This window comes from Protopterus annectens, chromosome 3.part1 (genome assembly GCF_019279795.1).
Source record: "Protopterus annectens isolate FY-2018-M chromosome 3.part1, PAN1.0, whole genome shotgun sequence".
In the NCBI taxonomy this organism is placed as follows: domain Eukaryota; kingdom Metazoa; phylum Chordata; order Ceratodontiformes; family Protopteridae; genus Protopterus; species Protopterus annectens.
The window spans coordinates 854,312,919-854,326,222 of record NC_056732.1 but is presented as its reverse complement, the minus strand read 5'-3'; the positions used below and the strand labels follow the sequence as shown (position 1 = coordinate 854,326,222).

The 13,304-nt window shown below is 45.4% G+C and overlaps 1 protein-coding gene across 1 annotated transcript in view; it reads right to left on the bottom strand.

The window, feature by feature from the left end:
* FBXO15 (F-box protein 15) overlaps window positions 1-13,304 on the bottom strand; it is a 1,391,649-nt gene that overhangs the window by 178,230 nt on the left and 1,200,115 nt on the right. The window contains exon 9 of the mRNA XM_044067129.1: window positions 8,380-8,504. Coding sequence (XP_043923064.1) covers window positions 8,380-8,504 — 125 coding nt within the window. The remainder of the gene's footprint in view (window positions 1-8,379; window positions 8,505-13,304) is intronic.

Here is a 13,304-nt window from a genome sequence, read left to right as displayed (position 1 = left end):
GGATGGAACTGGAGCAGCCACACTGTCAATTTGAGGGTGTGGATTGAGGGGTGTAGCGAACCCAACATGTGAATCAATAGATCTGGAGCTGGGTCCAGAATACAAGGATTGTCCAGTAGGAGAGGCTCGAGGAAGGGGAACCAGACCTGACGAGGCCAGTAAGGAGCAATGAGGATCAACTTGCTTCCCAGCTGACTGGCTTTCTGAATCACTTTGGAAATGAGAGGGACTGGAGGAAAGGCATACAGAATTCCCATGGGCCAATTGTGAGTCAGAACATCTCTGGGAGTCTCCCCCGGAGGTGGAATGAGGGAAAAATAGCTACTGCATTTGGTATTAACTGGGCTGGCAAAAAGGTCACAGCAAGGCTGTCCCCATTTCCAGAAAAACTGATCCACTGTTTCCGATTTCAGAGACCACTCGTGAGGCATCAGGATTGCCCGGCTGAGCTTGTCGGCTGTCACGCTGGTCGTCCCTGGAATGTGTGTTGCAACCAGAAAGTGCTGGGAAGAAATTGCCCATTCTCAAACTCGCATGGCCTCTCGACAGAGTGGGTAAGATCTGGTACCGTCCTGTTTGTTGACATACCAAATCACCGACATGTTGTCTGATTGTATCGCAATTGTCCCTAGAAGAAGAAGGTCCTGAAGTGCATGCAACGCCAGAAGCACCTCCCTCATCTCCAGAACACTGACATGCAGATGAGCCTCGTGTTCTTGCCTTGTCCAGGGCGGACAGTCCTGCCGAGATAATGCCCCCCCAACCGATCTGGGAGGCATCCGTGGTCACAGTGGCAACGGGTTGGGCTGGAACAAAGGGGGCACCCGTGATCAGTTGGTTGGGAGCTATCCACCAGAGAAGGTCCTTTTTGCATGATTCCATCAGCAAGATAGGATGACTCCGTGGAAAAGATTGGAAGGACCACTGAGAAAACAGAAGCCACTGGAGACTTCTCATGTGCAACCTGGCTAATGGCACCAATAGAATTGTGGAAGCCATAGTCCCGAGGAGCTGAAGAACCCACTTCGCTTTGACTTTTTGCAATGGGAGAAAATGTTGAACTTGGGAGATTAAGTTCTGTGCCCTTTCGGCAGGGAGACTAGCTGTCATGTTCACTGTGTCTACCTCTACGCCTACAAAAATCACAGATTGAGAGGGCAATAATGCAGATTTTTTCCAATTTATGGAGATTCCTAACTGAGCACAAAGTTGAATCGTGGCATCCCTGTTTTGGAGGAGTAGATGGTCTGGTGGGGGCGGTCAGGAGCCAGTCGTCCAAATACGGAAACACCTGGAATCCCTGATGTCTCAGGTGAGCTGTCACTACTGCCATGCATTTGAACACCCTGGGGGCTGTGGTGAGGCCAAAGGGCAGAGCACGAAACTGATAGTGACTGGCTCCCAGCCGGAAGCGTAGATGGGTTCTGGACGCCTTGTCCATTTTTATGTGGTAGTAGGCGTCCTGAAGATCCAGACAGCACATCCAAAAATCTTTCCCTAACAACGGGAGTATAAACTGCAGTATTACCATCCAAAACTTGTCCTTCACTGATTCATTCAATCTCCTGAGGTCCAATATTGGCCTCCAAACTCCGGTACATTTTGGAACTAAAAAGAACCTGGAGTAAGTTCCAGGTGCTATCTGGTCTGCTGGGACAGGCTGGATGACTCTTTTTAAGAGCAACTTGTTGATCTCCACAGTTGCCTGATCCCTGTGATTGGGTGGTACACATCTGGGATCTTTTTGGGAACAAACGGTGATAGGGAAAAGGGTATGATATAGCCTCTGGTAACAACTCATTGCACCCACTTGTCTTGGGTGATATTTAGCCAGGCTTCTTGGTACAAAGAAATGCGACCCCCGACTGGCCCCAGAGAAGCGCAGTCGGGCTCCACATCAGGAGCGCTGATAAGGCCGTCCTCGAAAGGAATCACGGCCTTGCTGGTACTGCGGACCGCCCCTGCCTCTAGGGTGACGTCTCCCATTTCCTCCTCCTCTGCCTCTGAAGAAGGATTCACCCTGTTTGTGTCAGGAAAGACCCTCTGGGACTTCTTGAACTACATTTTACCACCCCTTTGACCCTTGGGGTATAGTGTGGAAGGGACAGTAAAACGCACTCCCACAGCAGAAAGCGTCTTTCCTTCTTGCTCACACCGAGTGAGTGTATCCTTCACCTTGGAACCAATGAGGAACCATCAAATGAGGCATTAGTGAAAGTAGACTTGAACGGTTCCGCAAAATTACATAAGCGCATCCAGGAGCGGCACCTCAAGACAAATCCGGAACCCGCTGCTCTACTCGCTCCATCCACAGCATAAGAGATAAGTCGCATGGAGGAGTTAACCACAGAATGTAAGGTGGACAACTGAGTAGAAATCTTGTCAGGAACTCCCTCAGTACACGCACCTTGTATGGAATCTCCTAACTCCATGAGAAGATCCCTCTGCAACCTAGTGAAGTGCGTGAGATAGTTCAGTGACTGAGGGGTAAAGGTCGCTGGACTAAAAATACACTTCCCAAAACTGTCCATTTGTCGAGACTCCTTGTTTGGCGGATGAACAGGTCTCCGCTAACTCTTTCTTCGTGGCCGCCGCCACCACCACCACCGTGGTATCTACTGGAACGCCCTTGGACAAGAATTCTTTACCTGTAGGGGCAGACAAGAACTTATTTGGTCTCCTGAGGACTTGCTCTACAGTGTCAGGTGTATCCCGCACCTTTCGACTAACTAGATCGATCAGTTCGTCAAAAGGTGGGGACACCCAAGAGGCAGAAGGTTGAGACCCAAAAGCCTTCAGGTACACCAACTCCTCATCAAAAGGGGTAACAGCGGGCTAGTCGAACCTCTGCCTAAGGATCTCTAAAATGTCCTCAAAGGAGACATCATCAGAGGACGACTTGGGGGACCCTTACGACTCCTTGAGGTCAGTGTCCGATGTCAAAGACTCATCCTGGGAGTCAATATGTTTCCTCTTACATAACCTCTTCCGGGGAGGCTCCTCATAAGGATATTCCGGGGAAGCCTTGGAAGAGTGGGGGCCACCAGTCAATGGCTACTGAGGCTGTGGGTCTCTGCTGTCTCCAGAGAGGGTAGGGCTGAGACTTAAGTGGGTGCTCTCAGGGGAAAAAAGTGCTGGTGCCACTGGTAGGGGCTGGAGAATGAGACAGCATGCTCCTCATCATCTCAAACGCCGACCTCTCCGGCAACAAAGACCTCCCCCGTTCCGAAGAGATGTGGGTCGGCACCGGAGCCAAAGCTGTCGGCTCCGAGACAGATGCAGGGTCTGAGCGCACCCTGGCCGAAGCACCGAGAGGAAAGCTCGGAACCGAAGAAGATCGATTCCAACCCTCCCTGTCGGTGCCAACAGGAGAGCTTCAGCCCCTGGAAACGACAGACGGAACTGAGCGTACTGGAGCCGAACCCGGCTCCAAGGCAGAAACAAGGTGATTAGGAGCCGGCATTTCCTCTGTTGGCACCAAGCACTCTGGTGCCAAAAGGCCAGTATGGCTTGGAGGAGGAATAGCAGACAAGGGCAAAGCTGGGCCAAGTGGCTCCGGAGCCGACTGGGTCGAAGCCAATAATTTTGGTAAGGCAGACGACTTCAGGAGTCTCAGCACTACCCTCTCCGCATCTTCTTCTGAAAGACTCCTGGAAGACATAGTTGGGGATCTTGACCTGGGGGGCACTGGAGACTTAAATGTTACAGAAACTGGTAGGGAGCTTACAGACCAGCACCGAGTAGTAGTGTCAACTGCTGTATCAATAGGTTCAGAGATCAGTTCCAAAATACCTGTAACTGACTCTGACATCACCATGATGCTCTCCTTCGGCTCCAAAGGCTGAGGAGTCGAGGAGGCAGATTTGGGATTGTTTCGACTGTTTAGGAGGTGGCTCCAAAACACCAGCCGGTGCCGGAGAAGGCCTTTTTGAGGATTTTGACTTCCCAGACAGAGGAAGCCGAAGAACTGGATAGTGCTTCCTCAAAGCATGGTTTCAAGAGACCCTTGAGTATGAGTTTGTTCTTTCCCTCCTGTAACACTCTAGGAGAGAAAGTATGGCAGAACAAACACGACTCCTGTAAGTGGATGGCCCCTAGGCAGTAGACACAGCTACTGTGGCCATCTGTTAAGGACATCTTTTGTGAGCATTTCATGCACTTTTTGAACCCCGAGGGTTTATGCTCCTTACTTTCCTTAGAAATATTACACACACACACAACCCAGAGAGATGAAAAGGAGAAAGGGGGAAAAGGAGGAGGAGTAGGTCCTCTAAATAAAACAGGCCTAGCCCTAAGGAGGAGTTACACGAGGACTAGGTCCTCTAAAAATGGGCCTAGCCTGGTGTAGTGAAACTAGGTCTTCTAACAAACAGACCAGAAGGGAAAGCCCATGCACACAAGAGAAACCAAAAATACACAATAAATTTCTATATCCCTAAAGAAAAAACAGGTAGTATACTTGCAATCCTAGTAAATTCACAAGCGGATCCCCGCCAAAAACAAACAATGTCAAACTAGGAGAACTAACTGCCAAAGATGACCAAAAAAGGGTCAGAATAACAATAGACCAGACAACAGGAGCCCCTGCTGACTAAAAGCGGAAAACCGCCAAAAACTCTGCCTAATATCAAAAAATGCACAACGGTGCCTAAACTAATTGGCACACAGGATACCAATAACAACTAGTAAACTAAGTTGCACTCACAAAGGGCAAGCAATGCAACTGCCTAATCTATTAACACCATATATACAATAGAGCTCGAATATAAAGAATTTTGAAAAAACTTAGCCAGAGCCAAGAGAAGCACAACCGAACTAGTCGACGCGGCAAACGAGATCTGGGGATTTTACTGGTGCACCATGGGATACCTGCTTAGCCACAAGCCAACCAGAAGTCTTCCAGCTTGTAAATCGGCTGAGTCGGAGCCGAGGATCGGCTCCGAACCCATATGTAAAAATGAAAGTGAGATCGAACTATCTAACATGGAGATCATCTAGAGCAGATCCATGGTACACTAATTCACTCAGTTTCCTACTACATTCCCATATAAAGGTTACAATGGCAGTGACAACAGATGACTAGTACAGACCAAGCTTCTCCATTACCAGCCAACAATTCCAGCTCAGCCTTGGGGGAGGGGGGGGGGTTTAGTGAGAAGTATAGTCCTTACAGCATATCCTTCTCTCTATGGACTAACTTAATTCAGAGGTCACCGCTCTGTTCAACAATTCCGCTTTTCCAGACTGACTGATTCAGCACCCATAAGACTGCTGCAGCTGACACAATCGCTCTATTAATCTTATATTCCCTCTTGCAAGACACAAAGGTATTTAAAACTCTTCCATACACACACCTTAAAACAGCAATCCACTTTCTTCTGAGACAGCACAACACATTCATATTGTTTTTTTTTTTTTTTTTTTTTTATTGAGATTTCCAACCCAGTAGTTCTACTAACACATTTGCTCTCTCTGGGTGAGCGAGTCCTAGAGCTCATTTGATCCTTGCGGGCAACAGCCAAGCATAACAGGAATACTGCTATAATCCAAAAGGAGGATTTTTTTTTTCTTTCAAGTCCAAAATCACTGTGCACCCATGCTGGTGTCCAAGGAGGTGGCATGCAATGGGGATTTTTGATGCGCTGATATACCTCCGCATGACATTATCAATTGGTTCTGCCCCCTAAAGGCAGATCCAAACTTACACTGGAGATTCTACTACTGAGAGTATGATGTTGAGCACATGTTTTTCCAGTCTCCTGAAGAGAGGCAAGAAGGCTAAGCTTAATCACTCCTCTCCCCCACACCAGCTGCAACAGGTGCCCAAGATGCTAGTCAAACAGAGGTTGGCTGGGTCATAGCTAAGCATTTATCCCTATATGTCAATGAAGCAGCTGTACATAATCACATTCTGAAGTGGTAAGTCTAATTTTAGCCACTATATAGTCAGCAGTGAGTGTCAGAGATTATGGCCAAGTATAGCTGAAATTACACTATTTGCAAACAACAAAAGCTACCCTATATCCATAGAATTTACATCCTGACAGAATGACTACACTGCAATGTGCTTTCTGTAAAAATTACCACCAGAACTGATATGAAAAACATCTCTGGTGGACAAAACATTGACCCATAGCAATTCAGATATAATGCCAAGAATGCAGATGTAAGTCTCACTGCAATCAGATAAGGGCCACATTCACAGTTATCAGTCCTAGTACCCCCAGAGTCCTACAGGATCTGACACAGCAAACACTGGGGAAATGGTCATTCATAAGCTTTCTCTAAGTTCAGGAAATACCCTTTACACAATTGTGCAAGGCTAAAGCCCCGGGGTCCATTTATTCAAGATAAGGACAAAACTGATGCTGCTCTTCTGAATCTAAGTTTTGACCATTAGCTACAGTTTCCTTTCCAGCAATCTACATACTTTTTTCAATGAAGCTGGAGAGTATGAATGCCCTTAGAACATACCCTGCAGTCTCCTTTCAAGACAATGGGGATCAGAACTCCAGTTTGCAGCCAGTAGGTAATGCAAGCTATTCTCTTCAACACCCCCTGGACAGATTTTATACACATCTGCAGTCTTACCACTACAGTGAAATCTAATCACTGGACTTACCAGTTGTGGTGACGGACCTTAATCCACAATCAAACACGGCTTCCTGATAGAGCATGCCTATCAAATTAAAAGTCTCCTCAAAATGTTCCCTTCAGGAAGTTAGCATTTATTTAGCCTTGTTTAGAACAATCCAAGCAAAATCCCACCTACAACCCTTCAGGGGCCACATGATTTGCATAAATCTCTGACACCACTCACATTTCCCTAACTGGCATAAGCAAACTCCTCCTATGTCCTAGCTTTCACTTCAGTAACCACTACTGCTTCAGTCATCTTGTAGAGAAACCTCATAGGGCACTCAGGTGACCACTCCATGAATATTCACTAGAAAGCTATCATTTTATCACAGCTTCCACACCAGTGGTGCCCACTAGGTCTTAGGGTTAGTATAGTGAAAGGCACCAACTGCCCTTCAGCCACAGCACATCAATGTAGCCTAACAATTGAGGATTCCCACTAGATCTCTTTAGACTTAGTATCCCTAGTCTCACTCTGCCTACAACTGATGCCTTCACAGAGGAAGGAACTGAACTCATTTTTAGAAATGTTTGCAAGACATTCTTAAAAGACACTGTCTCTCTCAAGTTTCAGTGGTCACTGCTCTGTCCAAGGGAATCCATGTCATCATTGAATGATGATCATTTGATAACGCTGCCATTCTCTTCACATCTGTCCATGTGACGCAAGTCCAACACCAACTCAGTCCTTCAGTTCATAACCATGATGCCTTTCCTTCCAACCAGGCCCATCCAAGTAACTGTCACTTTCCATTTGAACATTGAAGCCTTTTCTGTCAAGACTAGCACCCCCTTAAGCACCTCATCTACCTTCGCTAAGAATGCTGAATCCTTTATACAGCTGTTAAATGCATAAGTCCATTTGGAGGTGTACAAATGTCAGAGGTTTCCTTTTTTTAAAGCTTCAGTAAAGTAACCCAATCTATCACAAAACAGTACAAAGCTATACAGCCTCTAGCCAGAGAACACTATTCATACAACAGCTCAAGAAGCAACTTCAGAAGAGAGCAGCTCTTCCCATTCACAAAACTGAGAAGTATGCTTCCACAACCTAAACTGTGATCATCTGCAAGTCCAAATACAACTATCTGATAGTTTTCAATCTTGCTCCATCATCTCCACTAGTGAGGTGATATTCTACATCCTCTGAAACCCATTTCTGTTGTCTGAATCTATCCCATTTAAGACGTGACCTGGGTGGCACAATACTGGACTCCTCCAAAGACAAAGCCCACAAGATGTCTCAATGATGCCATTTCTTCTTCTGCCCAGCCAGGCACTGTGGCTGGCCATTATAGTTATGACCAAATGAATGACTCTAGGAATAGGTCTTAATAACCCTTGTCTGGGTTGTTTTTTCACAGACTCATTTTGGACTATTGTGGGGACTCTTGTTGAGATATAGCACACACCTGGCAAAAATATTTTTCTTGGGAATTACTTTTGTTAAAAATGTAGCGATTGCTAACCTCCTCCCCACTTTAGGGGTGATTCACAGCAAAACATAGAACACAAAGGGCTGTTTAAAGTGAGACTAGAGGCAATTCATTGCAACTGTGATGCATGTCAGCACATAAACTGTGATAAAACAGTAACAGCTGTTGAAAACATGGTCCATTTCTTCCTCTTCTTCACTGCGGGAAGAAATGTTTTTGCTATACCTTCTGAATATGTTAGCATAAATTATCTCCAGAAAGACCCAATATTTGTAAAGTAAATAAAAGAAAAATGGCTATTCACCTGTACTTTGCCTTCAAAACCATCAGTCTTCCAGGACAGGCCAACTCTCCCACTAAATGCTGTGTGCTCTGATGTCTTCTTGTAACTTATTGCTGTCAGCCTTAAATAACCATTTTGAATATAATCTAAAAAATATAAAAAAAAAACAAATGTTTTATAATTTTTCGATGTTACAGTTAAAGCAATAAAATGAAGCTACACGGGAAAGTGATTCATTTCTCTTCACTGCTAAATATAAGCTAGTCACCTTTCAGTTTTAATATCCAGTAAAATGTACTGCCAAATTTACAAGCATTTCAAAAGTGTTTTATTTTTTAACAAAACAAAATAACTATCATGTTTAAACACACTGCAAACCCTTTAAATACTACGATTAAAAAAGCAATATTGCAGTCTACTAAGCATGTCCCTCTATTGAGTGTGGTCGAATTGCTCCCAACTCCTACAGTTATCTGATGAAAAGCCAATGCCATTTGAATAGTTTACTAGGCAAGTATGGAATGGAAGCAGACTGCCAGGTCTTTCTTCTATATCATACACACATATGGCTAATTTTCAACTGTCGATGATCTGCTGCATGTCTTTCAGATGTTGGAGGAAAGTGGATCATTTGGAGAAAACTCATACAAACACAGGAAGGATGTAGACAATCCATGCACACACTGCTGTAGCTGAAAACTGAACTGGGGAACCGCTCGCTTGCTTTGTGGAGACAATGCTACTCAGTGATTCACTATACTACCCAAGCAAACAGGCATCAGAAATTATTAATGCAACTGTACTGGGCATAGTTACAGGTTGACACAGCACTGATGGACACATGGCTTTAGTTCATTAATTTAATATTGTGATGAGTTATACTGCAATGTATTGGATTGTGTGAACAGGGGAAGTGATTTTTTTTATTCCCTCTTTTTCCACTGTAGTGCGACTGTGGTGTTAGTATATAATTTAGGAGGGAGTAGGGAAGCAACATGGGGTAAAGTGGGGGTTGTCCCCTGCAAAAAAAAAAAAAAAGTTATGTACTCACCATAACGTTCCATGTTTGTTGCCATCTCACCTTCATTCATTGCTGGTTGTGTTTGGAACCGAGAACTGGTTCTGACTCGGCCTACACCAAAGCTCGAGAGCTTCCACCAGCTCGAGGCTATACCCTATATCCCATCATGCTCCAGGAAGACTACCTAGATCTTGTCTGCAAATACTATAACTAGCAGTATCAACATATAACTATGTCCCAAGAAAAAAAGAACTACGGAAGAGATTCAGAGAAAACAAAGTCCAATTAGCAACCAACCTCACAATTTTCCAGGGGTGAAGGCTGGGGCAAGGAGGGTGGGATGCAAGAATGAAGGTGATGCAACAAACATGGAACGTTATGGTGAGTACATAACTTCTTAATGTTATGTTATCCTATCACGCCTTCATTCATTGCTGGTTGGGACAGTGTCCCAAGCACCTTCTTTCTTGGGTGGCTGAAGGGAAAAATACTCTTCAGAAAAGTGGACCCAAAGGAGACCCTGTTCCTGCAGGCCAAATCAACTTTGCAATGAGTAATAAAGGTATGAGGCTTTACCCATGTTGCTGGAGCACCAATTGAATCCACGGGTAGCCTTGTCTGAAAGGTCGATGAGGTTGCTATTGCTTTCGTGGAATGGCTTTTTATCTTTCCTAGAAGTTCTCTATTCTGAGATGTGTATGTGAATGTTATACAAATCAGTAAGCCACTTGGAAAGCGTGACCTTAGATATTGGGGCACCCTTCTTTTTATCTGAAAAAGATACAAACAGTTGGTCTGATTTCCTGAATTCCTTTGTTCTGTTTAGGTAGAAACATAATTGTCTGTGTACGTCCAGTTGGTGTAGTCTGTACTCTGCCTTGTTGCCATATTTTGGGAAAAAAAACAGGCAAGTCAATGAATTGATTCAAATTCGCTTCGGAACATACTTGGGGAGGAATGAAGGGTTAGTTCTCAGGGATACTCTATCTTTGTGGAAAATCAATTAAGGGGGATGTATTGACAGAGCTTGGAGTTCTGATACCCGTTTAGCAGACATGATGGCTATCAAGAAGGTGGTTTTCCACGTTAGAAACTTTAGTTGACAAGATGATGCAGGTTCAAAGGGAGGAAGGAATCAAGTTGGACAACGCAAAGTTAAGGTCCCAAGGAGCTGATAGTTCTTTCACTGGAAGCCTTAGTAGAAAAGTACCTTTCAAAAAGGATTTGCAAAGCCTGTGGGACATGATTTTTAATCCCATTTCTCCATTATGATAGTTTGATATAGCAGCTAACTAAACTCGAATGGTAGCCGCTGCTGCACCTTCATCGAAAAGTTTCGCTAGGAAGTCTACTACAGTTGTTACAGGGGCAGTGAAAAGATCAATGTGATTGTTGAGCGCCCAATGGGAGAACCTTTTCCATTTGCTAGCATACAGTTCCTGGTTAAAGCCTTATGGGACAAAATCAAAATATGTTTCACTGCAGGAGAAATATCTGGAAGCCTGGCTAGGAGTGGAAGTGGAGCAGCCAAGCTGTCAGTTTGAGGATTTGAATTGACGGACGGACTGTCCCTGATGAATGAGTCAGGAGGTCTGGAACTGGGTCCAGAATCTATGGCTCCTCTTGGAAATGGGGACATAGAAAAGGAAAACAAATCTGACGAAGCCAGTATGGGACAATGAGCATCAAACTGCTCCTTTACATGCTGGCTTTCTGAAGGACTTCGGGAATCAAGGGAAAGGGAGGAGAGGTATAAAGAAGGCCTGGCAGCCAATCGTGTACAAGTGCATCCCTCGGTGACTCCCCCGGTGGGGGGATCAGGGCAAAGTAGCTGCTGCATTTGGCATTCATGGATGTTGTAAAGAGGTCACAGCAAGGCTGGCCCCACTTGCGGAAAATCTGCTCTGCAACTTCCTGTTTTAGGAACTAATAGTGAGGTATTACAATAGCTCTGCTGAGTTTGTCTGCTATCACGCTGGATTTCTCTGGGATGTGCATTGCTATCAGGAAACATTGGGAAGAAACTGCCCACTGCCATACTCTTTGGGCCTCTCGACATACGGAATAAGACTTGGTTCCTCCTCGTTTGTTTACATACTATACCACTGACATGTTGTCTGTCTGGATTGCAATTGTTCCTAGTGGAAGGGAGTTCTGGAATGCCTGCAATGCCAAAAACACCGCTCTTATCTCTAGGACACTGATATGCAAGTGGTTTTCACATTCCTGCCAAATGCCTTGGACCTTATTCCTCAGATAATGCCCCCCCCCCCACCCCATCTGGGAAGCGTCCATGGTCACTGCAGCTGTTGGTTGTGGAAAAATGAACGGTCCGCCTAAATCCAGCTGAATGGAGTGAAGCCACCAGCGCAGATCCCTCTTGCAAGAGTCCGTTATGATAATGTTGTGAGATATGGGCAGCTCCTGCATGGACCACTGGGTGAAAAGTAGCCACTGGAGAATCCTCATGTGCAGATGAGCCAAGCGTACCAAGGTTATTGCTACCGCCATGGTACCTAAAACTTTCAAAACAACCTTGGCTTGTACCTTTTTCTTCGTTAAGAGGTTTTTGACTTTCTGACATAAGGTTTGAACCCTCTCGGAAGGAAGTATGGCTAACATTTGTTTTGTACTTAAGTCTGCTCCTATGAAGACAATATGCTGTGATGGCAACAAGGCAGATTTTTCGAAGTTTATCGTAATGACTACCTGAGAGCAAAGATGAATGGTGGTGTCTCTCACTCGATAGTAGATGCTCGATGGTGCCTGTTAGGAGTCTAAGTACGGAAACACCCAGAATCCTAGACGCCTCAAGTGAGCCGTAACTACTGTCATGCATTTGGTGAACACTCTGGGGGCTTTAGTGAGATCAAAGGGCAGAGCTCGAAACTGGTAGTGACTGGATCCCAGCCGAAAGCGTAAATGACTCCTGGATCACCTGTCCATCTTTATATGGTAGTACGCATCCTGGAAATCTATCGAGCACATTCAATTGTCTTTCCCCAGAAAGGGGAGTATCAATTGCAGTGTCACCATCCGGAACTTTGACTTCTTGACAGACTTGTTTAATCTGCTGAGATCCAGAATGGGCCACCAGTCCCATCTTTTTTGGAACTAAAAAGAATCTAGAGTAAGTTCCGGATCCAATTTGGTCTGTGGAGACATCTTGGATGACTCTTTTTTACTAGCAACCTTTGTACTTCTAGGGTTGCATGGTCCCTTTGACTGGGTGGAACATCTGGGACTGATCTTTTTTCTAAAGGGGGAGAGGAAAGGGGTATGTAGTAACCTCTGGATATGATCACTTGTACCCACTTGTCTCTTGTTATTTTTAGCCAGGCATTTGGGTACAATGACAAGCTACCCTCGACTGCCTCCAGAGGTGGACAGATGGATCTCCTTTCAGGAACGCTGAAAGGGCCTACCAAGGAAGAAATCCCTGTTGCCCTGTTTTTGTGGACCCCCTCTGACGTGTGGTCAGTGTCTTTCATTGTTACTTCCTCCTCTGTGGGAAGAATCACCATGTGCATCCAGGAAGGCTCTCGGAGACTTATGGAACCACATTTTCCCCCTTCTGGCCTTTGGGATAAGGCCTGGTAGGGAGGGAGAAACGGAGTCCAACTGCAGAACAAGTCTTTCCTTCTTGCTCGCACCTGGTTAGAGTGTCTTTCACTTTTGGCCTGAACAAGGATGAGCTGTCAAAAGGGGAGTTAATAAAGGAAGATTTGAATGGTTCTGCGAAGTCACATAAGCGCAACCAGGAATGCCTCCTTAAGGAAATTCACATACCCACTGCCCTGCTCACTCCATCAGCCGCGTAAGAGATAAGTCACATGGAGAAGATTTCTACAGAGTTTAAGGTGGAGAACTGGGAGGACACCTTGTCTGAAACCCCCACAGCTGCAGAACCTTGGAGGGCATCTCC